Raw genomic sequence first — 27,687 nt, 5'->3', positions numbered from 1 at the left:
ATTGATTCATTTAATCTTCCTTTTATATGTATTAATTCATTTATATTGTATGCCCACAGTTGTATAGCCTGGGCCTCTTGTTCCTTGGTATGCCCAATTCCTTATACGCAATTAGGACAAAACCATAAAATAGTACTTAAATTATCAGTTAGTGTATCTCTCTATATATTTCTTTCTCCATCTCATAAGACATACTCAGGTTCTTTACATCAGTTGTTGAAAGTTAAAACTAGAAGCAAATTGTTTGGAAATTAGTACAAATTAGGAATAGAGGCTCTATATGAAGCTTCAATATTTATAGCTTCAATGGTTATAATGGTGAAACATTCACTTACAATTATATTCAAAGTTTTATTGTATTAAGATGATTATCATTTCCCATTTCATAGAAATAACAGAGAATAATCACAAATGTACGATTTTATACTTAAAGCTTTCTGAAGCTAAATAGAATTTTCTTGCCTCGTATTCTCTTACCCTGATATTATTTACGACACAAATTATTTCCAGTGAAGAAATGAGTTTTCAAACTGACAGCATCAATATTTAGGAAAGCAATTGTTCGTAAAAGAAACCAATTTCTGAGAATTTACACTTATCGATTTCTTTTTTCAAACTTCTTTTGAAATATACTACCACAAATTCTCCTTTATCTCGTATACAACATGGTTATTTTTAGAGAGGAAAAGCACAAACAAGGAAAATAAGTGAACCTCCAGGTTACCCTCTCCCAATAATGATTCGGAACACAAATTGGGTAGATTTAGTAATAAGTGATACTGAAAAAACACAGGTTGAACATCCAAGTGAACTTCGCATGTGTCTCTGGGCATCTTCTTTTATTACTACTACTTATATCATAAAACTACTTATAGCTTTAGATTACTACTGATGAAAAAGGAATAATTTCACTTTCAGTTTACCTGTCACTCACGTCACTTTCAGTATCTCCTCTGTACCATATCTGTTTTATTTTATTCTGTTTCAGTAAGACAGCTCCAACAATTATAAACACAGGCAGGGAAATATATAAAATGAGATGCAACTGTTTTTTTTTAAAAACAGCGTGCCTTCCAACAATATCACTTCTCCCTACAATGGAAAATAGCAATTTAAAATTATGCCAGAGAATCAAGATGACAGAATTGCGTAAGACAATGTCTAAACAGGGCAATCTTAACCAGGGTGAATCATAGAGGACACATTCCAGTAATAGGGGAGGACAGACTGATACAGTGGGGCACCTGGAGACTGACAGACACAGAAAAGCAGCAGAGACAATGGTCTGATGTTGCAGTGACAAGATACCCCAGTGGAAGTCAGCAAGCAGCAATCTGAACTCCACAGGTAAGCTAGCTCCATCAGCAGCTCAGGCAGTGAACTCAGGCAAATAAATGTCTGTCCTGCTGGTTTGTTTGATTTTACCAGGAGCAGACAGAGCAGCAGATGCCAAACAAGTAGTGTGGGAACAGGGTGGATTTCAAGCCCAAACTCAGACTAGAGCCTAATTGGGAGACATCTTCTGTAGGGAGGCAAAGGCTATGGGACAGGACTACACAAGCATTAAGCTGACAGTGAACTCACTTCGGGCTCAGTGCATTGCAACATAGTAGCATCATACAGGTTCCACTCAACATACACCCCGGTAGCCCTAGACCTAACAGCTGGCAGATCAAGAACTCCATGAGTGGTACATCAGGTGCCATTTTGTACAGAATGGCAAAGGCTTTGACAGTGCAGGGATAACAGTGAGCTGCGCATGTGCAAAATTACTGAGCTCAGTGTATTGTACTGGTCCTACATTGAAAATAACACCAACCTTGGCATCTTACAATTCGAAATAGGACCATGTGGATCTCAGATTTATGGCCAGCAGGTTCTGTGATGATCAGCACTACCAAAAACCTAGCTACTTAGGACACCTGGTGTCTCCCTAATCCTGGGACCTGCTCCAACCAGAAGTGAGAGAAAGGTTGTACAGACAGCGCTGAAACCTCACCATTGGATTACAGGAGGTGGAGAGTGGTGAACCAGTAGCTGGGGCTAAGGAGACCATGGTGGAAGTCTAATTGAAGAACCCAGACCTCGAACTCACTGGATGGAGTGGCACAAGAGAATGCAAACAAAGAACAATGTACCAACTGCAGTAAGTAAAATCAAAGTGTACACCTAGGGATGACGCACCTTAGAAACCTGCCCCAAGGACAAGAATCTGCTAACCAGAAATATAATGACCAAGAGCAAAAGAAGAGACAAAGGCACAATGAATATTACTGAAGATTCCCTTGCAAAGTAGCCAAAGCCTTTGTCAACCTCAGAGTTAACTGAGCAATACATTGAGGTAATGGGAGATACAGAATTCAGAAAACTCATTGTTAAGCTTCTGATCTACATTGAGAAGCACATACAGGAGTTCAAGGAACTTCAGAAATATGTCCCACAGAGAATAGCAACATTGAAACAGAATCAAGCAGAATTATTGGAGAAGAAGGATACAATAGAGCAAATTAGAAATTCAGTGGAAAGCCTCAAGAATAGAATGAATGTAGAAGAAAGAATCTCAGAATTGGAAGATATGTCTTGCTACAAAGTGGGAACCAACAAAAAACTGGAAGTAGAGTTGGATCAAGCTAAAAAAATATTCAAGAATTAAGAGACATTATTTAAAGGCCAAATATGAGTTATGTCAGAGTTCCAGAAGGTGCAGAAAGAGAAGCTAGGTTTAAAAATGTACTCATTGAAATCATAAGTGAAAACATCCCTAATCTAGAGAAAGAATTGGGAAACAACATCCAGGAGGAGCTCAAAACTTCCAACAGGGTTGAGCAAAAGCAATCCTCTCCACAACACATAACGATCAATCTCTCTTCAGTCAAACATAAGGAAAAGATCCTCAAAAGTGCTCGTGAAAAAATCAACTGACATATAAAGGAATGGTAATTATATTCACAGCTGACCTCGTACAGGAAATTCTACAGGCCAGGAGAGAATGGAACAACACATTCCAGATTCTAAAACAAAAAAATTATTGGCCCAAAATAATGTACCCAGCAAAGACTTCCTTTGTCTTTGAAAATGAAATAAAATTCTTCCACAGTAAAGAAAAGTGAAAAGAATATGCCTCTTCCAAACCTGCCCTACAAAGGATACTTCAAGATGTTCTCTTGACATAGAAAAATAATAGCACCCACCAAAACCCAAGGCAAATGTGAAGAACTTCCCAGTAGAACAGCAGATGACTGAATTAATGAACAACCCATTGCTTAAATGACAGGACCAAATTACCACCTATTTATATTAACCTTGAATTGTAAATGGTGTAAATGCATTAATCAAACATCATAGATTAGCAGACTGGATTTAAAAAAATAAAACCCATCTCTTTCTTGCCTGCAGGAGACACATCTCACCAACAAAGATCAGTGGAAATTATATTTTATGGATTTTGATGTTTTTATTTTAAATTTCATTTCTTCAAAACACTTTTTTTCTCATTAAATTCTTCACTGACTCACAGATCATACAGTTGCAATCATTCTGTTTTATTTTTCAGCGACACATTAATCATTCAGCAGTATATTATTTAACTTCATGGCATTTTAGTTTTCTCTTTTTTCTTCTTGTTGTTGATTTTGCTTTGAGGTTTTTCATTTAAGAGGATATATAGAGATTATCATATCCAGATGTGAGGATATAATGCAGTACGCATCTCTACTTCCAAATCAAAGATGGACTCCCAGTGAAACTGTTAAATATATCTTGACAGTATATCTGCCATTGTCCATGCCTGTTATGGATTTATGACTGTTCATGAAGAACTATACCATAATAATGATATAGAAGAACTCAGTGCTGGGGGGGGGGAGAGGTATAAGGAGGAGGTATGGGAAATTCCTGGTCCTAGGGAACTGTATCATAAAATGATAATAATATTAATAGAGAAATGAAAAAAATTCCAGAGATTCTAGCAAGTGAAAATGTTATAATACTTTTATCAACATTATCCCAGAACATTTCAGCTATATAAATGCACATATTAATGAAAAAAATCTGAATGTACATAATGACCCACTACTAGTCTTCTACCAGCATTACGTACCAATCATAAGAGTCAAATAAATCCCAATTTTCACATTTTTACATGAAAATAATGTGTGCAGATAAATGCTAGATCCAGAGTCATTGCATTTTATTTTTAGCATGAAACAGACTTAAGCAGTTGTATGCTATCTGTCTAAAAGTAGATCACTATGGACATGCCTTTCTCCTAAGTACCAAGCTGCATACAAGTCTCTGCAAGAGTTTCAGAACCTTGAAAGTTTTAAAGGGTTGGTGGCAGGATGGTTATCTTCCTGTTATTCTGGGGGGCTCCAATTTCTTATAAAATTAGCAAATGCTCCCTATTTGTTCCCAGTTCACTGTAGCATAGTTGATCTCAAAATACTTTGCAGCAGCCATACTGTCTTGGAAGTGAATGACAGATGTACTTAAGAAGAAAAAAACAGCTTGAAACATGTTAAGGACTTTATATAACATGACTACTAACACTATTTTAACCAAGGATTATATTAGACAGCAATGTCACAGAACATTACAAATGATCAAATATATACTTTTAACGCTACTAATTATGGGTACACTATTTGTTAGTAAATAACGTTAATTCTGTTCAAAAAGAATTAAGGAGACCCACCGCCTGCCCGGAAATGACCGTCATCAACACTTCCAAACTCTCCTGCTCGTGCTGAACAGTTAGGAGGAGCAAATCCTTTCTTACATTGGCAATGATTAAAATTGTTGCAAACCTGGGGTAATAATAAATGTTTTTCTGCAGCATATCTTTTGATAAAGACTAAGTACACAGTATATACATACTCTACAGTTAACATTCCATGTTACAGAATGTATCCTACATAGAAAATTTGTCAATTTTTTTCTTGCAGTTGTCCATGGTTTGGAAAGCAGCTCAAGATTATGTTGTCAATCAATTTGTTAAAAAAAATTTTCAAGTTGTACCCCGTTACATCGCATCCCCCACAATAACCATCAGCAACACATTGTCCCAATAACTGCCATCTATTTTCCAGCTTTAAGCCTGCTTCTAAATAGTAAGAGCAAGAGAACCCTAATAGATGGCGTTTATTTTTCTCTGTGTTACAGAAAAGCACCACTCTTCCTATAGGATGATGCCAATAATCCTGCAGCTTGCATTCCATCCACTCTGTAGAGTTATCAAGTGTTTTTATCTGCAGGGCCAAAGCAATATGAAATTAAAAATAGAAATCTCAGGTTGGTAACCCCACAGAGCATAAAAAAGGACCCACCACAACTGATTCAAATTATTCTTTAAAAATCCCCAATTGTTCATATAGCTTAAAATAAACACTACAGTTCCTTACCCCATTACCGCCACAATGGTCCGACATTTCACAAAGTTTTATATTTTTCAGTGAATTGACTACTTTACAAGAAAACTCAACACATAGCTAGAATAAAACAAAAGGAAATGAGAAGTAATGTCAGGTGAGCAATAGTATTAAATACATAAATAATGCATGAGTTTTTTTTAAATCCCAGAATTCATATTACTCATAATAAACACAAAATGCCCATTAATACAAGCGAATACTGTGATTGTGTTGAATAAAGTATGGATTTTCAGATTTTTTTTTGAAAAGATTTTATTATTATTGGAAAGCCGGATATACAGAGAGGAGGAGAGTCAGAGAGGAAGATCTTCATCCGATGTTTCACTCCCCAAGTGAGCCGCAATGGGCCAGTGCATGCCGATCCGAAGCCAGGAACCAGGAACCTCTTCCGGGTCTCCCACGCTAGTGCAGGGTCCCAAAGTTTTGGGCCGTCCTCGACTGCTTTCCCAGGCCACAAGCAGGGAGCTGGACGGGAAGTGGAGCTGCCGGGATTAGAACCGGCGCCCATATGGGATCCCGGGGCTTTCAAGGCGAGGACTTTTAGCCGCTAAGCCACGTCGCCGGGCCCTGGATTTTCAGATTTTAAAGATGTAACCACACATATGGAACTACATGTTTTGTTTTCTTTGTATTTGGTGCTAGATGTGCTTTGAGGAAGATAAATATCCTATGCTCGCCTATGACTATTGACTGGAATTGAGAGTGTTCTGAAATGGATTTGGATGTGTTTTGCCTTTGACTTATACTAATGTTAGAGCATGTGGAAACGAAGACTCAGAACAGCCTGGCATGGAGACTTGAGGTCAATTCCTTATATCTCAAGAGGAAGGAAGATTCATGCATTCCATATATTTAAAATGAAAAGATGTGACACATAAACCTGCTTTTTTTCACATGTACTCATCAAAGCATTGTCATAAAGACAACAAACTTGTGCTTAACAATTATACCCAGAAACTTTGTTAAAGAATTAGTCATAGGCAGGAAAAATGGAGAGGCTTTACAGTGACAATACCACAGCAGTTGTCAGCAGTTGGTGGTCAGAGCTCGGCCCACAACCAGGTTGGAAGAGGAGTTCACCGGAAGATTAGGAGGTGAACCAAGGTAAAAAGCGTCTGTCCTGCCGATTCATTATATCTGACCACAAGCAGGGACAGAGCAGTAGACCTCAACTGCAGTTCAGGGACAGAGTGGATTTCACAGGCCAACCCCACCAGTGCCACATTGCATGTCATTTTGTGCACTGTGGCAAAGGTGGCAGGACCAGAGGGACAAGAGTGAGCTGTGCATGTACCAAGCCAAGAGTAAACTCAATTCTGGCCCAACATAAGGTACTGGTTACACAGGAAAAATAATACTGACTTGTCATCCTACAGATTCCAACCCAAATAGTTCTGGGTGGTCCTAACAATAATAACTGGCATGTTCCACATTTGCTTCCAGATTCCTTTTCTCTGTCAAAGGAACATTTTTAAATATCATTTGTAGGGTAGATCTGAGGGAGGTGAATTCTTTTCACTTTTCTTTACTCTGGAAGAATTTCCTTTCATTTTAAAGACAAATGGAAGCTTTGCTGGATATGTTATTCTGGGATGACAATTTTTTCCTCTTAGAATCTGATATATGTTGCTCCATTCTCTTCTGTAGAGTTTCCTCTGAGAGGTCAGCTGTGAGTCTTACTGTGCATTTGCTATATACCAATCGATTTTTTGTGTGTCGTGTACACATCCAAAGATCTTTTCCTTATGTCCAACTTAAGAGAGCTTGATCATCATGCGTCATGATGAAAATTGTTCTCGGTCTTGTGGTTCTGTGCCCTTCCTGTATGTTGGTTCCCTATGCTTTAAGTCATGGAAATTTTCATTTATTATTTCATTGAATACATCTTTAAACCCAGCTTCCCTTTCTGAGCCTCGTGGAACTGCCATAACTCATATTTGGCCTTTCAATAGTGTCTCTTAATTCTTGAATATTTTTTTAGCTTGACCCATTTCCATCTCTTCTACATGTGGCAAGACATATCTTCCACTTCTGAGATTCTTTCTTCTACATTCATTCTATTCTTGAGGCCTTCCACTGAATTTCTAATTTGCTCTATTGTATCCTTCTTCTCCAATAATTCTGCTTGATTCTGTTTCAATGTTGCTATTCTCTGTGGGACATATTTCTGAAGTTCCTTGAACTCCTGTATGTGCTTCTCAATGTAGATCAGAAGCTTAACAATGAGTTTTCTGAATTCTGTATCTCCCATTACCTCAATGTATTGCTCAGTTAACTCTGAGGTTGGCAAAGGCTTTGGCTACTTTGCAAGGGAATCTTCAGTAATATTCATTGTGCATCAGTCTTCACAAAAAGATGATGGTCTCTCTGCCAGTGTTCATGCCTGTAATATCAGGATACACTTAAATAGCAGAATATTGGGTTTATGGCTTTTTATGAATAACCATACTGTTGTAATAATCAATGAGACGGAGGCTTGGAAAGTAAAAGAAATTTCAGAACCTACAAAACTCTCATAATTTTTAAAAAATGTTAAAAAAAGAATATGAGTTTCAAATTACACTCTTTTTAAACATGTATATTATTTTTTATCCTTCTTTTAATATTTTATTTCTTCATCAAATCTGAATATTTTTACTGTTTTTTTGTTTGTTTGCTTGTTTTCACTTTTTTATTTCATTTCATTTTATGACACAGTTCCATAGGCTCTAGGATTCCCCCAACCCCTCCCCATGCCCTTCCCCTATGGTGGATTCCTCCACATTGTTGCAGTATTACAGTTCAAATCTAGTCATCATTCCTTCATTACAAGCATTTACCATGCAGAGAGTCCAGCATCTTATTGTCCAGATAAATTCAACAGTTTCTTGGGGAGACCATCTCTGGTCTGAAAGCAGAGCTGGCAGCATATCCCGACCAATGAAAAGCCACAACATAACATCAACAACAATTTACAACATGATGGAGTTACTTGACATGGTATTGAGTGACCAATATGTTAGAAAATGTGAGTTCGTAACCACATCCTAACACTACTTCACTGACATTGCAATTTTAGTTTATACACAACCGGCTGCTATACAGCTTAAAATGGCTATAGGGTACTATTCATCTGTCTTGTGCCTATTTTCATTTTTATATTTAGCCGTTTATAGTAATGAAGCATAATTTTTACTGAACTTGGCAAATTTTAGGATAGTCCAAACTGGCTTATAACTCTAACAAGGCATATGTCAACAGTTGAGGTGCAGAAGTATATTATTTTTATTGGAAAGGCAGATATATAGTGAGAAGGAGAAACAGAGAGAAAAAAATATCTTCTATCTGCTGGTTCACTCCTCAAGTGGTTGCCACAGCCAAAACTGAGCCGATCCAAATTCAGGAGCTAGATGATTCTTCCGGGTCTCCCATGCAAGTGCAAAATCCAAAGGTTTTGGGTCATCCTCAACTGTTTTCCCAGGCCACAAGCAGGGGGATGCATGTGGAATGGAGCAGCTGATATTAGAATAGGCACCCATAAGGAATCCTGGTGCACAAAAGACGAGAACTTTAGGCACTATGCTACCGCACCATCCCTCAACAATCTTATCAATTTCTTCACTGACTCATAGGTCATGCAGTAGCATTATCTTCTTCAAGATGATTTTTTATTTTCTTTTTGTTTCTTCTGCTACATATTGGGCATTCAGTACTATGTTATTTAACTTCCTGTTGTTAATTTCCCATTTTTCTCCTTGTTGTTGATTTTATTTTATAGCTTTTTGTTTAAGGAGATGTATAGTAACTGTGTAATAGAGGTTATCATATCCATATGTGAAGATACAATATAGTGTGCATCTCTACTTCCAAATCAAAGATGGACTGCCAATGAACTGTTAAATATATCTTGACTATATGATGCTGGATATGCTGTCATTGTCCATGCCTTCAATGTCAAGTTATGCTTAAATAGCAGAATCATAACCTTAGGAATGTTTTTGAAGGACTATACTATTGAAATAATATAGGGAAAATTAGTGGGTGCTAGGGGATCAGGAAAGGAAGGAAGGGAAATACCAGAGCCTATGGAACTGTGTCATAAAATAGTGAAACTTAAATTTTTTTTAAATGCTCACCTCGTAGTGCTGACTGTGGTAAGCTTATTTTTAGATAATTTATGAAATGTGATTGTATTAATGACTAGTCCCACACCAATTTTAAATTTACATTTGGTTTCTTAATGTGCAAATGAAACTTCATGTGGATCAAATTGTTCTTAATACAAATAGTACATGATACTTCTTTACCTTTTGTACAATGTTCTCAGACTACAGAGGTATTAATAATTGTGCTTTGAACAAAAATTGTTCTTTTACAAGTTATTTGATTTTGTTAATTAAATATTAATTCAGTATTATTTGAAAGGAAAGGTAGATTTTACAGAGAGAAAAAACAGAGATAGAGGTCTCCATTCTCTAGTTCATTTCCCAAATGGCCACCACTTTCACAACTAAGCCAACTAGCAGCCATGAGGCAGGAACCGCCCCCCCCCATGAGCAAGCAGAGGTCCAAGGACTTGAGCCATTCTCCACTGCCTTCCAGGGACATAATCTGGGAGTTGGATTGGAAGTGGAGCCACTGGGACACTATATGGTGCCCACACGGGATATCTTCACAGTAGATGGACGATAGCTTGTTATGCCACCATGTTGAATCCAAGTTGTACATTTATAGCAGAACTATCATTTTACCACTTTTTCCCGTTTTTGTTAGCTCTCATTCCGTCAGGTTGATTAAAGGATCTGTCACCTATGATTCTTCTTCATCACATAGTCACAACTCCTCTATAACACCTGATTTCGAATTTTCATATATTTAATTCCAGATTCAATTTCTTTTTCTTCTGAATGATTCTGAACCAAATGGTGCTAAGAGGTTCCAGAAACAGCTATTGTAAAGCAGCAAAGATTTGTTCCATTATAAACCATAAGGATTCTAGCAAAGATTAGGGTTGGTGTTCTTCATATTTCTTAACTAGATAGTAGTTTATGAAGTACATATTATGAACTGTTAGATCAAAGAAATTCAACTATCCTCAGGCTAAGCTTAGTAATTAATATAAATTTTATCACTGTTACTAGTATGGTAGATCTGACATAAAAGTGTATTGAAAACATCTAGAAAATTGTTAAAACTGTTGTCTTCATCATATTTACTTCCTCCAAAAGAAACTTTGAAAAAACTCATAGTAAATAATACTTTCTATACCACCAAAGAAAGAATTTTGGTGGTCTCCATTCTCACATTACTGATAATGGCATCAAATTATCTTAGCCGTGTAAGCGCCTCATCCACCAGGTATATTTTAATTTTCTCCAAAGTGTGACAAATGCCAATTCTCTGAAATTCAGAAGAGAAATGAGGGCTTTCACTGGGCCAACAGGAACAAGTTAAACCAAGCAATTTTAACTATTGAATTAAAGAATTAGTTTTGCAGGTGCAACATTCAGAGTTTAAGTTAATACTGATTAGACAATTTGCAGACAACAATACAATGAATAAAAATTTACCAGAATCTTTTGCATTGAGAATGTAAGGAATCTAAGTTATTAATTCAAATTCAACGAATATGAATTAATCACATGACACATAGTTAAACAAGGAAAGAAAAAAAACTATGGTTTTTAAACAAAATTTTTGGGGTGAGCATTATTATAGCTTTAGAAAAGGCTCAAACACTAACTGCCAATGAGCAGCCTTACCAGAAAAGAGTCAGTCCTATTACCTGCTCCATGATCGAAAGATACTTTGTAACTGTACATATTTTCACAAAAGATCCACAGCAGTAAACAAATAAGAATTTATTTGACACAATTCAAAACATTTTCATGTTTTAAAAACAAATTAGGAAATCACTTCAACATAAGGGGATACATATTTAAAAACCTACAACTGACATAATACTTCATGATGAAAAATTATAGATTTTCCATTAAAATTGAATAAGACAAAGATGACTGCTGCTTCCACCATTTCTATTCAGTGCAACACAGGAAGGTTCAGACAGAGGTATTAGGTAAATAACAGAAAGAAGTCATATCCAATTTGGAAAGGAAGGAGTAAAAATATCTATTCCATAAAACATGAACTGATATGTACAATAAAAATTTCACCAAAAACAAGAAAACCTTACCACTAGTAAATTAACTCAGCAAAGTAATAGTGTAATCAGGCCAATATATACCATTCTTTTCCTATTCTTATGAACAAAAACATTTGAATTTGTGACGAACAAGTGAGTGTGTTCAAAGAAGTAATGTATGCTCATGGATTTTAGAAACTAGCCTAGGGAAATCCAGCTGCAATCCCTAAATAATCTGGCCCTCCCCATTCAGCATTGCCAGAGGTTTTAACTTGTTGCAACAAAAGGCAAGTGGTACAGAAAATGGAGAGCATGATAATACTGGCTTGGCTGAGTGGGTTTCATTTTGATTACTGAAACACTGAAATATCTTAACATGATACTTTGCCTCTTTCAGCTCCCAGACATATAATGTTCTATAGCTGCTTTGTTTGCAGAACTTGCTATTCTTGCAAGTGTCTCAAAGGATTGCACTGGCATCCACATTCTCTGTCAGCAGATGCAGGGTTGGCTTTAGAACCTGGATCAGCAGCCCAGTATCTATTGTAGCTTCCTAAGGAACCTCAGACCATTCTCACTAAGCAGGACTGTAGTTCTTCAAGTGTCAATCAGCCCTCATCCTCATCTATGGTTAGATTAAGCATTCCCTTTCCTTTGCCACAAGCCTTGTTATTTTTCACTTGGCACTAGGAATAGAGACTGAGTTTTCAGCAGCAGGGGGATAAAATAATCAACGTACAATTCATGAAATCCCAACCAGCCCAAACAATCTTCAAACAGAAGGTTGGCAAATTTATATTCCCCAGTTTCAAAATCTTCAATGCTCCATTTACATAAACAGATGGGCACTTAGAGAAACATAGAAACGAATGGAAAATGGGAGAATCAGATGGCGGAATAGAGTAAAGACACGCTAAAACAGAAGGAGAAACATTGGTCAGTGTGAACCAGAGAGAGCGCATTCCAGAAAATAGGAGAGGACAGAAAAACAGTACAGGGGCACCTAACTTTTTTACTTGACTAGCAGCAGAGACAGAGCAGCAATCCCAGATGGGCAGTGCAGGAACAAAGTGGGTTTCACAGCCCAGTCCACCCATTAGAGCCAAATTGGGCATCATTTTGTTTAAGAAGGCAAAGGCTATGGACAGTACTGTGCATGCAATGAGCTGGGAGTAAACTCATTTCTGGATGAGTGAACTGCAACAATGTGATATCCTACAGGTTCCATCCAAGATAGGTCATGGTAGCCCTCTGACCTGATGGCCAGCAAATCAAGAACTCTAGCAGTGGCACATCAGGTGCTATTTTGTACAGTATGGAAAAAACTTTAAGAATACAGGGACAACAGTGAGCTGCACATGCACTGAGCGGGGAGCAAACTCGCTGAGTTTTGTGCATTGCACTGGCCCCACAGGAAAACAATACCAACTACAATGTCTTGCAAATGTTGTCTTAACAGACAACAGATTCCAGCAAGATCACCACCAACAACAACCTACCTATAGAGGACACCTGGTGTCTCCCTAATCCTGCGACCTGCTTGAACTGGAAATGGAAGAAAAGTTGTACAGATAACGGTGCAGTCTCAGCACAGTATCACAGGAGGTGGAGAGTGATGAGCTAGGAGTTGGGGCTACGGAGATCATGGTGGAAATCTAACATAAGAACCCAGACCTGGAACTCGCTGGAGGGAGTGGCACAAGTGACTGCAAACCAAGAGCTGTGTACCAAGTGCAATAAGTAAAATCGAACTGTAAACCTATGGGTGACACAGTTTAGAAACCTGCTCCAAGGACAAGAATCTGCTAACTAGAAGTACAATGACGAAGAGGAAAAAAAGAGACAAAGACACAATGAATATGACTGAAATCTCCCCTGTAAAGGAGCAAAACTGTTTGCCAAACTCAGAGTTCATTGAGGAAAACATCGAGAAGATGGGGGACACAGAATTCAAAACACTTGTTATAAAGCTTCTTATCAACAATGAGAAGCACGTAAAGCAGGCATTCAAGGATTTCAAGGAATATGTCGCACTGGAAATGAATCAAATGAAAGCTGAAATATCCGAAATGAAGAATACAGTAGAGCAAATTAAAAGTGCAGTGGAGAGTCTCCAAAATAGAGGCAGAAGAAAGAATCACAGAATTGGGAGAAATTTCTGTCACCAGGGGGAAACAAAAAGCTGGAAACAGAGCTGGATCAGGCTAAAAAAAGAAAAAAAAAAAACTATTCAAGAACTGAAAGACAACATTAAAAAGCCAAATATAAGAGGTCCAGAGGTGCAGAAAGAGAAGCAGGTTTTTAAAAATGTATTTAATGAGATAATAAAAGAAAATTTCCTAATCTGGAGAAAGAATTGGGAAATTGCAAACAGGAGTGGCACAGAACTCCCAACAGGGTTGATTTAATGCGATCTTCACCACAACACATGATAATCAACCTCTCTTCAATTGAACATAAGAAAAAAATACTTAAATGTGCTCATGCAAAAAAAATTGATATGCAAAGGAAATGGCAATTTAACTCACAGGAGACCTCTAACAGGAAAGTCTACAAGCCAGAAAAGAATGGAGTGATATATTCCATATTCTAAAAGCCAAAAATTGTCTCCCCAGGATAACGTACCCAGCAAAGCTTCCGTTGTTTTTGAAAATGAAACAAAAGTCTTCCACAGTAAAGAAAAATTAAAAGAATATGCCTCTTCCAAACTTGCCCTACAAATGATATTCAAAGATGTTCTCTTGACAGAGAAAAAGAATAGTATCCAATAAACCAAATGCAAATGCGAAGAACATCTAGTAAAATATCAACAGAAGACTAAATCAATGAACAACCCATTGATAAAATGACAAGACCAAATTACCACCCATTCCTATAAACCCTGAATGGAAAAGACCTAAACCCATCCATCAAATGTAATACATTTGTAGACTGGATTTAAAAACAAAACCCATTTACTTCTTGCCTACAGGAGACACATTTCGCCAACAAAAATCAGTGGAAACTATATCTCATGGATTTTTATTTTTTTTATTAGTTTCATCTCTTCAAAATACTTTCTCATTAAATTCTTCAATGACTCAGATCATACAGTAGCATCATTTTCTTCAAGAAGGTCCTTTATTCTGCATTTCAGCGACACATTAGTCAGTGAGCATCATGTTCTTTAACTTCATGGTGTTGCAAATTTCTATTTTTCTTCCTCTTGTTGGTTTTGTTTTGTGGTTTTTCATTTAAGGGGATGTATGGTAACTGTGTAATGGAGACTATAATATTCAAATGTGAGGATACAATGCAGTATGCATCTCTACTTCCAGACTAAAGATGGACTCCCAATGAAACTGTTTACTATATCTTTATAATAGGCTGCTGGACTCTGCCAGTGTCCATGCCCACAATGATGGAAATATTGCTATGTATGAAGAACTATACTGTAGTAATGATATAGGGGAATTCAGTGAGGAGGGAGGGAATTGGGGAGGGAACAGAGAAATCTCAGGGCTTATATCATAAAATGAAATTATAAAAAGAAGCAAAAATATTTTTTAAAATGAAGACAGAAAAAAGAAAGGAATGGAAAATGGAGACTAAGTAGAGCCTTGCATGTATAATAAAATGACTTTTACAAGGTTACCAAGTTCACTCATGGTATAATTGACAGTCTTTACAATAAAAGGTGCTAGAGAAACTAGCTACCAGCTGGCTCTAGGATGAACACCACATACAAAATTAACTCAAAATGTGCCCCAAAAATGTGATTCAAGACTTCAAGCCCAAAGCATTCTTAGAAGAAAATACAGGGGAAGAAAAGCTTCAGGCTTTATCAGACAGTAATGATACATTGTGAAGCAATGGACCTATTGTGAGGACACTAGCAACAGTAAGAAGCTGTTGCACTTCACACACACACAAAAATAAATTTTTGTAAATGCACATCAAAATATACTAACAAAAGATTTAAAAAGACAACAAGAAATAAAGTAATATTTGCTAAGGGATTGATATCTATAATATATAAAGAACTCATATAAATAAACAAAAAAACCTTGTTTTCAAAATGGGAAATGATACAAAATGTACTCCAAAGGATATAAACATAGGAACTGGTACAGTGTTATAGCAAGCTAATGCTCCACCTACTATGCTGTCTTCCCATAAGGGAACTGGTTCTAGTCCCAACTACTTGATTTTCTATCCAGTCCCCTGCTAAAGGCCTCGGAAATCAGTAGAAGACAGCCCAGGTGCTTGTGCCTCTGCAGTCATGTAGGAGACCTAGAAGAAGAAGCTCCTGGCACTTGTCTTTAGACCATCCTAGCTCCAACTGTTTTAGCTATTTGGGAATGACCCAGTGGATGGAAGATCTCTCTCTCTCTTTTGATCTCAATTACTCTAACTCTGTCTTATATGTAAAATAAATTTTTTTTAAAATATAGACAATGGAAATATACTAACAATCAATAATTAGTAGGGAAAATCAAATGAAAACTACAATGAAATGCCACACCATTAGAGCCATTACAATGGCTCACATTAAAAAAAGTTCATCAGGATATGGAGAATTTTTTAAGCTTTTGTACATCATAGGAATACGTAGAGTGATATAGTTGTTGTGGTAAATAACATGATGAATAGTCCAAAACTAAAATAGAACTATCAGCAATTCCACTTCTGAGCATATATCCAAAATAAATAAGGGCAGATTATTGAAAAGACACTATTTATAAATATTCATCAACTGATGAATGGGTAAACAAAATGTGTTATTCATATACAGAAGATAATTTGGCCCAAAAGAGGGTTCAGAAATGAGTTTTCCATAAAGGAGGGAAATTATAACTTTTGCTCTAGTGCAGCTGAAGTTTAAATGCCTTTATCTGGGTGAAACAAATAAGAAATAAAAATATTGTATAATTCTGTGAGATACTTGTAGGAGGCAAATTCATAAAAACAAAGAAGCAGAATGGTGATGACTGAAGGGTGGAAAAAAGGGCAGGGAATTATTGTTCAATGTGTATATAATTTTAGTTTTTAAAGATTAAGAATGTTACAGAAAAGGATAATTATGATAATTCTAAAACACCATGTACTTCGTATAACTGAATTACACATTTCAAAATGCTTGCAAGTATTGTACAACAGTATAAAATTTAGAAAATGAAATGACTGGCTTAGTTTGAAAATGGGTACAATTATACAAATATTATAATTGCACTTTCATAACTGTAATTACCATATTAGGACCACAGATGGTGCCGTCAGTTACAAATGTTTCATCTCTGTCCTGTGCCGTATTGTATGTTGTGAGAGTAGGTTGATCTTGTGGTTTGGCGGCTGGTTTATATGTTGATACACACATTTCGTCATGTAGATGTGTGTAAATTACAGATAAATTTGTACGTGATACAAATGACTTGTGTGGCCATACACAAACTAATTTGCCACATAGTAAATCTCTAAAAACACAAAACAGAAACAAAACATGTTATTACTTATTGAAATAGCAAGTTTCTGAAAGAGTTAAGGTAGAAGAATGTCTTATTAATTTAAACCAAAGTTCCATCATCTTTTTTTTTTCCTCAGTGAAGTTTTTTGAGCACGCTTACTTGAAAGTTGGCTTCTGTTGCTTTCTAAGGCAAGTTGTCAAGAAAAAATTGAAGATTTCTACATCTTGACAACCCAGATAGTCTACACTGAGCTGAGAATTCGAGGAAGTGATCACCAGTACTCAATTCTCTTTTTAAGTAAAATGTGTGCAGTGATTCACACTATGCACATGTGATGTATGTAAAACTATGGGAATTACCTGACGCCATGTCTACAAGGCCTTTCAAGGTCACTTTTCAATTTTTAAGTTACGTGTACAAAGTGAACAAATTTCAAATATTTCACAGTACAGATTCTGACGCAGTATGGTACTTGCCACCCTATTTTACCTGCTATCCACATTCCCAACACATTCTCTATCCTCCTTCTTCCATAATTATTATTTTTTTTGATATGTATAATGGCATACTATCAGCTCACTTTGCAAAACCAAGCTTTAGATAAAGAATTAAGCAAATAGGATGCAGAATTATAAAGTTGCTCCTTAACGATACGGAGGCTGTTACCAATAATCAAATCCCCAAATGTGAACCTCACTCATAGATAACATTTTGCTATTCTGATGATTAGTTAACACACATCAAGGAAAAAACAGAGATGCTGATCTTTGGGAGACTGGTATATTTCCTTAAACAAAATGAATCCATTTGCATCCATTCTGTTACAAGATAGGGCTACATTTTTGTAGCCAAATAATATTCTGTGGTGTGTGCTTTTATATATACATGATGTATAAAAATATAAATATATATTTATATATATAACACATAAATATATACTTATATATTATATATACTCTTATTTATTCACATGCAAAATAGACATAAATATAAAGGCATATATCTTATATATTTATATTATATAAATAAATTTATATATCTTATAATATAAAATGTACATAAATAAATGTACATATAAAGTTATAAAAATGTATCCATACATTTTGATGTGTATATATGTATGTATATGTATATATACATACATTATATGTGTGCGTGTGTATATGTATATATATATTTTTTCTTTATCCAGTCATGTTGATATGTTGATCCTAGCTATTGTGAACTGAGCTACAGTGAACACAAGTGGTCACAATTAACACTAGTCAGTGGACACACGTAATTGGAGGCTTTGGATCAAGCCATTCAATGCAGATTCTGTATCTAGGAGTCCAGCCAAAAATGTGTTTTCATTGTAATCTAAACAAACAAAATATACAAACAAAATACAAACAAAATATGATCATCTAAATACATACGGAAAACTACAAGGGTTTCTGCCACAGTTTCCAAATCTGTCTCCTCTGGCATTTACTTCATCATAACACGGAAATGGAGCACCTCTAGTATCTGAAAATCAAACATCTCAAGTAAATTACATACATTGAATTTAAACTATATCATAACAAAATACTCAAATTGTAAATCATATTTAGCATATGTTTACCATATTTAGCATGAAAACGATACTGGATAGAGAATTGATGAAAAGGACAACTCCTGATGTTCAGTCTGGCCAAATTTCTTCTGCCTCAAATACACAGTCAATAGCAAATCACTGGAATACTCTATTGATGGGAAATAAATAATTATGCCCTTCTCCATTTCACAAAATTGCTTCTTTTCAGTCTTTGTTGTCTGCTTAATTTGTACATATGTTTTACATTTACTCCAAAGGGAGAGAAACTGCATTTCCAGAAAAGTAGTGACAACAAACTCTCGGAGCATTTTCTCTAACTCTCCTGCTTCTTATCTCTGTTTCCTCATATCATTACTAAATAACAATTATTGACTTTTTAGTTAATTAATTTTATTTGAGTGATGTTGGGAAGAGGAGAATGAGAGAGAGATAGAGAGAGAAAAAGAGAGAAAGGAGAGAGAGAGAGAGAGGGAAGAAAAAGAGAGAGGAGAGAAAAATAACACTTTTACTGCTGGATCACATTGGAAAGGGCTGGACTGGAGTGCAGGCAGGAGCTGACAACTAGGTGTGACTCTTCCACATCGGTGGTAGTAACACAAATTCTTAAACGATCCCTTGCTGTCTTTCAGGATGCATCAATGAGAATTTGAAATTCAGAATGCAGACTAGAACTGAACTCCCAAGTGGGATGAAAGTATCTCAGGACATGTCTTAACTTCTTAAAATCAGAAGGAGCTTCACTGTTCATCTGCTTTAATTTTCTTACATATTCCATCTGTCTAATTTTAATTTTAGACACATTTCAAGCGTACATATAATTGCTCCTCCAGCATTGTCACTTGGTGGCTTCGTGATGAGTTGCTTTGGTTCTGGTTAGTCCATGTTGAAATTATTGTGATCTTTTGTGGTCACTACTACTAAATGGCCAGAGAGTTCACTTCAGTAACTTCACAGATTTTCATATTGGAGAACATTCTCTATGTATTCCAGTCTCTGGGAGAATATATTCAAGAACTCAATGTGAAACGCAATCCCTCTCAGAGTCACAAAGAACTCAAGTAGCCATAGCAGTGGCTCTCTAGAGAAAGGAATCCCAGACTTGACACTACTTCAACAATTTATGCAGTAGGGGAGCAGGTTGTGTAGAATAAGTTGGTTATAAGGATTCCTATCTAGTAACTGTTGCAAACAAGTACCAACCTCACTGCAATTATGAGAACCAAAACTGTCTCCAGTAACTTTGTCTAGCTGTCAAACATCCTACAGTACACAGGATAGCTCCTTACCCCCATGTCTGAAAATAATAACTGTCCTAAAATATTAACATCTCTGAGATTATCAAACTCTTACATACACTATTACGTAAGCACTCAGATTAATTTATGTACTATACAACTCAATGTGCTGATATATACACAGGTAGTATGTGACTTTATAACTAGTACGACTTTCTAACTTCTTGAGGGCAAATGACCAAAACTATTGAAATGATTTTTATTATGTTTATAATAGAGAGTTTCTCCATTTTCATAAATTTAGGAGCTAGGCTTAAACCAAAACAAAAGGAAATTAGAGTTGGTAACATTTCCAAATGAGATGTCTTTCCTCTACTTATCTACATATTTTTAAATATGTATTGCTTAAAATCAATATACTTCCCAGTATAAATTTATATATTTCTTTGCTTTAAATGTTATTGCTTGATATATATGCTATGCATTTTAATAGGACAACATCATCCAGTATGTTGTGAACAGAAACTAACAAGTAAGCAGAAGTTTGGATTTGTGTTAGAATGGGGCATAAGATATTTATTGGCCGTTACCTCTAAATCTGGTTAATTTTATCTTGCAGAAGTAATATCCTCTTCAGAATATCAAATCCTATCTAAAAGCCATTTTAGTTTACACGCCATAGATAACTTATTTTAAAAAGCAGAGTTTACTGATTGAATAAAGTCTTTGAGGAAAGTGTTTTCAACACCCTTCTTTCACTACCAAGCTCCATGACAGGCTTACAAAGCATGAGTCTTTGCAAAAAAAACTAAAAATGCAAGTACAAAGAAACGGCTAGCCAGAGGCAGACTCCTCACTTCCTAGATCCACTGATTCATCATCGGAAGGACGGAAGAGCACTGATTTGGAAACAACAACGATGTAGATGTCATGCTTGACTCCAATATGAGAACTGTGCTATCCGAGGCACTGTCACCCCACACCCAACACTTCTCACAGAGGGCTTTGAAATTACACAAAAGCAAGTGCTAATGCTATCAAAACAACAAATTTGTGCAATGACCTGAGGCACTGACATTCATTTTCTAGCTCCAAATCAATCCTGCCATAAATGAATCCTGGCTTCACTTGTACAGGCACTAGATCATTAATTTGAACTACTTTTATATTATCCTACTTTTATTAATCATTTGTGTGCATCTAGATTTATTTCAAATTCAGTTCAATCACCATTGTCTTTCCAGACGTGTCAGCTAACAATGCTGATGTAAAAGCAGAAAAAAGGTATAATAACCAGCAAGAAAAATTTCATCTTACTTTAATTTCCCTTCAATTCTTGGCAGTTATGTCATCTAAGATATCTAGAGAACTCTGCAATGGCCTAGTTACATAAATCCTAACGGGAAGTCAGAGACAGAAATGCTCCTGCTGTGTGTGGGAGGTTGTATATTCCAATGACCTAACCTACTTATTTAAAAAAAAAAAAATTATCAGTTCGGCCAAGGGGTTGGGGCAAATGGAGCCCCCTCCCGCAGTCTGGTGGCTGTGGGGGCTACCCCAGCCAAGCCAGACCCAATGCTGGGGACTCAGGCCAAAGTCAGTGCCTCCAGGCGATGACCAAGTCCTAGGCTTTGGGCAGCCAGTGTTCCTATTGGGCGCCAGGTTCTGCCTGCTGGCCGCCCAGCGGCAAGCTCTGGCATTTTTAGGATATGTAATTGCTGCCTAGGGACATCCATGGATAAGGCCAGTGTGAGTGTAGATGAGGGATGAATTCTGGGTGCTTCCCAGCTACAGTCATGGAACTTTCTAACAAGTGTGGGGACAGAGACCTAGTGGTTTGGAAGGGAGAGTCCATAAGATCTATTTGGGCCAGACTGATTCACCAGCCCACATGGGAATCCTGAGATGGACTGTTAATGTAGAGCAACACCAACTGCCACACACCAGTCCACACAAAAGCTATGGATAGGGGCCTGTCTGGCAGAGCTAGGTACTAGTACCTGACTGAGTTGTGGAACAGGGGACAGGACACACTTGGCAGGGTCAAGACACTAACCAGCACAATGGGAGAACCTGATCTGGGGGTAGATTCTATGGGGGAAGTGTGGGCCAAACCCTGTGGAAATGCAAGTCCCACTGGTTAGCTTGCTAGCTGGGGTGGTGATGGGCTGAGCTAGTTGTAACCATGGAATCAGCCATCACTTATCTGTAAGGGAACCGGCAACAGTCTGGGCACGTCAAAGCAGCAGCACGCAAATGTGCATCCTAAAATAGGATGTGGGGTGGGCTGAGCTGCAACTGGAAGCAGGGGGACCGGACAAGGCCAAGCAAACCTCAACACACAAGGAAAAACAGAAGTCAGGATGGAGCATAGGTCATGCCAAACTAGGCTCTTACCCCAACTGGTCTGCATGAGCCAGAGATACTAGGCCACAACATCAAAGGCAAAGGCTGAGACAGGTGAGGGGCTAAGCCAACTGGGTCAGAGCAACCACTGGCATGCGCATAATCTAGGACTGAGAATAAGCTTGGTTGGAGAGCTGTGAGAGTATACCCTTGATGGGTTGGGGTTCCCCTAGGAGAGTGTAGGGGTCAGAGTCGGGGCTGTGTTCTGATCTGGATATGGCTGCAATCTCCCTTAGCACAAGTGTGGAATGGGACTAGGTACACCTAACTGGGCTAGACGCCAGCACCATCTGGTGCTGTGGAGAACCTGGGTAGATACAGGTTGGACTAGGCTAGGTCTCTGCCCCTATTGAGCCATGTATAGCAGTGTCTGGGTATGGATGAACCTTGACTGGGCTGAAACATCCAACAGTAAGAACGGGAAATGGATTGAAGGCCAGCAAGGAAAGGTCACTGCTCCTACTGGGACAGGAGATGGACTAAGTAGGGCTGGCACATGGACCACCAGTATGCGCAAGATCTGGCACAGAAAGAGGTTCTGGTGGAGGAGCTTGGGAAACTCCTCTACTGGGACACAGTCCCTGCAAGTGAGTACAAGAACCACTATAGGGAGCAACCCAGACCAAGCCAGAGAAAGATATCCAATGGCATACATTTGGCTTAGGTTGGGAGTAGAACAGGCTGAAGCAGTTCACATCACCTGCTGGAGAATCTGAACACCAGAACAGTGTTGGTCAGGCCAGGCTTGGTCGCGACAAACCAATGCACCTTATGGAAAGCCAACGTGAGGTGAGCCGTACCAGATGTGGCCACAGCGCGCAAACACCCCACATGAGAACCAGGGATGGAGGGTGCAAAGCCTGCATGGGGAATGTGAGCTTCCCTGCTGGACAACCACTCCCACTGGAGAGTGTGAATTGGGATGGAGGTAAACCAGGCAGGGCTACAGCACCTGTGGACCTCATGTGAGCTAGATAAGGGAAAAGCCAGGTTGGGCTGACTGTTCTGACTGGTGCAAGCAAAAATTAGAGGGGTGAGGGTTGGTTGGGCTTTGCCACAGCATCAGATGGCAGAGACTGGCACTGGGAGCTTAATCTGTCAAGATAAACTCCAGAACCACCTGAAGAGTGCATAATCAGGGAGTGGGAGTGGCCTAGTAGGGAATTACTGGGCACCTCCCTCTTGGGTTATTGCTCCCACTGGAGAGCTCGAAAATCAGGACAGGGGCAGAGGTGGCTAGACAGAAGGACACCTGCCAGTATGTGTGTGAGTTGGACAGTAGGATTGGTTGGGTTGAACTAGGCTTCAATGCCTATTTGACATGTATGAGGGCTAAATGGGATGTGGGACAGACTGAACAAGTCTGCAGTACATACTGGCAAACATGGGAACCAGGGTCGGGGGCAGGCCTTGTGGGGGTTTTGGGGAGTCACCCCAACTAGGCTGTAGCTCCCACTGGTTTGCGAGAGGGCCGAGTATGAAGTGGGCAGGATTGGGCTGGACTACAACACCCATCGGTTCACATGAAAGACCAGGGCTGGAAACAGAACTGACTGAGCAATTGCAACCACCAGCATGTGCATAAGCTGATTGGGGCGATGGACTGTGCCAGACCCTGTACTGGCAAGCACACAGAAGAATCAAGTTTGGGATTATCTCAGATGAAGTTTCTCTGGCGATCCCTCCAACTGAACTGCTGATCTCAGAACCCCAACCATGAAGAAACTATGTCAGCCAGTGGATTCTGAATAGATTTCATCGCACTTGGAACAGCAAGATTGGCAGCAATTCAGAACCATCGAACTATCAAAACTGTATGAGCAGGACCCTCAGAGCATGCCCCACAACAGGGACCTGGGATGGGTGGGAGGCTGAGTGGGGCTTCTCCCTTTGTTTCTCCCCTGACCCCAGATACAGGGGGAAAATGATGATGTTAGTGTGGAAATAATTATCTTACCCATTTTCCTGTAGCCCTTGACCCTTTGCACCCTGATCAACTTGACTGGTTAGGTGCAGAAGCCCATTTTAAGCAGTAAGCACTCTAAAGGCTAATCTTCTTAACTCAAAGAAAAATCCTTCTTTTCCTTCAGTCTGAACTGGACACCATCACCACAAATTTTATACAATATTATAAGCTTGATTTCTATTTGATATTTCTTTCTTCTATGAACATAAATTCAGAAGTTTTTTTCAAAATCAAGCAAAGTATGACTTTTAATATCAAGATACACTAGGTCAGACTAGTCAACTAACCAAGCATGTTTGCATTGTTGCCTTAGAGTATGAAATAAAATACTTTGGAATAATCAGAACTTAAAAGCGAAGAAAAGAAGATGTTCATTACCGCCTCCAATTAATTTTTTACACTGTTTTGTGGCACTGTGGCATTGCCCATTGTAACAGAAAGCTTCGCCATCATCACAGTATTCCCCATTGCGCATGAACGTGTTGGGTGGACAGGTTTGGTTCTCCCCGTTGCAATACTCAGCGAAGTCACATTGTTTATCTTCAATTTTCCTACATAACATACCCTTTGGTTTTAACTGGGAGAGAAAGGCAATATAAGATTACTCATCAAGGATATTTCCGCTTCCTTTCTCTCTAGTGTCTACATTTCCATCTGTTTCTTTCCTAAATTGTCAAAAGCAGTGACAAGCTATCTTCTTAACTACTCAAGCCTAAAGATTCATGTGATTGAAGTTCTTGTATGTTCAAAAAAGAGATAATGGTCATTACAGAGAAGCTACAAGTTCAAAGATACAGAAGTTCTGCTTTTAAAAAATGAATGATAAAAATAAGAGCTAACAAAAGGTTCATTGTAACCATTTATGTCTGTGTTCATACTAGAGGCTTGTACTTTCTCTACACATCAATATTGGTGTAAAAATCAGCAACGGTCTATAAAATGGTGAGTCTACTTACAAACTTTTAAAATTTTAAAAGATTTTTTAAAAGATTTATTTATTGACTTACTTACTTACTTGAAAGAGAGCAAGAACAAGAGATAGAAACAACATCTTCCATCTGTTGCTTCACTCCCCAAAAGGCCACAATGGTCAGGGTTATATCAAAATGAAGTCAGGAGCCTGAAACTCCATCCGGGTTGTTCACATGATTCCTAGGAACTCAGGAACTCAGGCCAGGTTCAGTTAATTAGAAGGGAACTGGGTCAGAAATGCCATAGCTAGAACACAAATTGGTACTCATACAGGTGGTAGCTTGCAGGTAGGTGGCGGCTTAATCCACTGAGCCACAACAAAAAAAGGTATTTGAAGGACACGCAGAATAAACCCTACTTGATGTATCATATTGCCAAACAACCTTTCTGTCAGTTGCCATTAATTTATTCAATGTTTACTCTTTTTGAAAAGCTATATTATATGTATTTGAAAGGCAGTGGTAGAGTAAGGGAGAAACAGAAAGCTTCCACCTAGTAATACAACCTCTGAAGTGTAACAAAGGCTATGCAACATCGAGATCCAGGAATTCCATCCAGGTGTCCCAGAAGCATAGCAGGGGTCTCAATTCTTTCGGCCATCATCAGCTGCCTTCCCAGGGGATCCAGAGCAGTCAGGACTCGAATCAGTGCCCTGACGTTGGACCTGGAGAAACCGGATTCTGCTTAGCCAACTGGACCACAATGCTAGCCGCTTCCCTGAGTCAGCTTTCGCTGTAGCTTCCAGAGCTTCAGCTCAGCGGACCTGCTTTTGCCAAAATACATCTATCTCACCATCGTCTCTGCGCACTCACCTTTCTCGACACTCACCCCAAAGTTTCATGGCTATCATCATTATCCTATGCAAATGATTATACCTCTTTTCTTCAGAATGTTCACCATTTTACAGATGTGTATCAGTGGAAACTTTCCTTGTTTTGTAATCACTTTAATACCTAAGAGTATTGGGCCCGGCGCCATGGACTAGCAGCTAAAGTCCTCACCTTCAACGCGTTGGGATCCCATATGGGCGCCGGTTCTAATCCCAGCAGCTCCACTTCCCATCCAGATCCCTGTTGGTAGCCTTGGAAAGCAGTCAAGGACAGCCCAATGCCTTGGGACCCTGCACCCGTGTGGGAGAACTGGAGGAACTTCCTGGTTCCTGGCTTCGGATCGGCACAGCACTGGCCCTTGAGGTCACTTGGGGAGTGAATTGTTGGATGGAAGATCTTCCTCTCTGTCTCTCCTCCTCTGTGTATATCTGACTTTGCAATAAAAACAAGTTTAAAAAATCTTTAAAAAAAAACCCTAAGAGTATTAAAGTATTTCAAGTGCTTTTTTGTCAATATTTTGCTTATTTTTTTTTTTAAGCCAGAGTTTAAAGAGAACGGGAGAGGTAAAGATAACAATTTTCTATCTGCTGGCTCACTCACCAAAGACCAGAATGGTTGAGGTTGGAAAAGGTGGAAACCAGAAGTCAACAACTTTACTGGGAACTTTCATGTGAGAGCAGGCACACAAGAACTTGAGCCGTCTTACACTGCTTTTCAGGGCCTGTTAGTAGAGGGCTGGATAGGAAGTAAATCGGCTGGTATCAAATGAGCACCCAAATGGCATGCCTGTATCAGAGACTTAATTTCCTGTGCCACAATATTGGCCTGACCTTCAATACTTTTTCAGCCATATTTCATCACTCTACTGGTTCATTAATTAAGAAGCAGATAAAACTTCACATGTGTTCATATTTAGCTGACAAGAGAGTCAGGCATTTAAAATTATCAAAAAAATATAATTTTCCCAGTGATGCAGACTAAATAGATCAATGTCCCTGGGGTTCTCAGGGACTCACAGGCTTAGTTTATATTCCAAAGATTCATTTTCTTGGTTGCCCAATTAGTTCCAAAGGCCTAAACACTTAAAATACTCTGGCTTGAGTATTTTTCTTTTATGTTCTTTTCAATTTTTGCCAAGACTCTCAGTCTGTCCATATCTCAGCTAATTTCCAAGCAAAGCTGCTCCCTTTACACTGTCAAATCACAGATTTGGGGGCTTATGATATCTCTGTCATCATTAAGAAAGCACTGTTTATTTTAGAATACGTAGTTGAAACTAAAAATTTTCAAGCGTTCCACTGATGGTCCTAGCAACACATGGAAGTCACACACCCCCTATACTAGCCTCATCATTCTTTATCTAGCTGAGTCAGGATTGTTAATCAGCCCATGAGAAAGTATGAATCTGTTCTGAATCTCAGGATTGTTTATCAATCCCTGAGAATATGTGAATCTGAATCTGTCTTGGTCAATCTAAAGTTATCCTTCTTTGGTGCAGAAGTGAAAAATAATTTGGTTATCCTGCACAAATTTTGCCTGTGTTTGGAAAATACAAGCCAATTGGTTTAAAGTTGTACTTAGTTGGATAGCTGAGACTGTGTTATGCCCAACAATGAAAAATAGAACAATCAAATGTACAGCAATGATATTTGCTCTAAATCAAGTACAACTTCTTGGTGTCTACATAAGACATAAAAACTTTTTG

General features: G+C 38.3%; 1 protein-coding gene across 1 annotated transcript in view; it reads right to left on the bottom strand.

Moving 5' to 3' along the window:
- The window catches only part of LOC105942513 (disintegrin and metalloproteinase domain-containing protein 5-like), an 87,352-nt gene that overhangs the window by 16,208 nt on the left and 43,457 nt on the right, over positions 1 to 27,687 (bottom strand). Inside the window, exons 14-19 of the mRNA XM_058670468.1 lie at positions 24,559 to 24,757; positions 18,413 to 18,503; positions 16,781 to 17,003; positions 5,400 to 5,486; positions 4,694 to 4,805; positions 924 to 1,092 (exon numbers count right to left, since the gene is read on the bottom strand). Of these exons, the coding sequence (XP_058526451.1) occupies positions 924 to 1,092; positions 4,694 to 4,805; positions 5,400 to 5,486; positions 16,781 to 17,003; positions 18,413 to 18,503; positions 24,559 to 24,757 (881 nt within the window). The remainder of the gene's footprint in view (positions 1 to 923; positions 1,093 to 4,693; positions 4,806 to 5,399; positions 5,487 to 16,780; positions 17,004 to 18,412; positions 18,504 to 24,558; positions 24,758 to 27,687) is intronic.

Source organism: Ochotona princeps, chromosome 11 (assembly GCF_030435755.1).
Source record: "Ochotona princeps isolate mOchPri1 chromosome 11, mOchPri1.hap1, whole genome shotgun sequence".
NCBI lineage: Eukaryota > Metazoa > Chordata > Mammalia > Lagomorpha > Ochotonidae > Ochotona > Ochotona princeps.
Note: the sequence above shows the minus strand (reverse complement) of the source record. Positions and strands in the feature narration are given on the sequence as shown.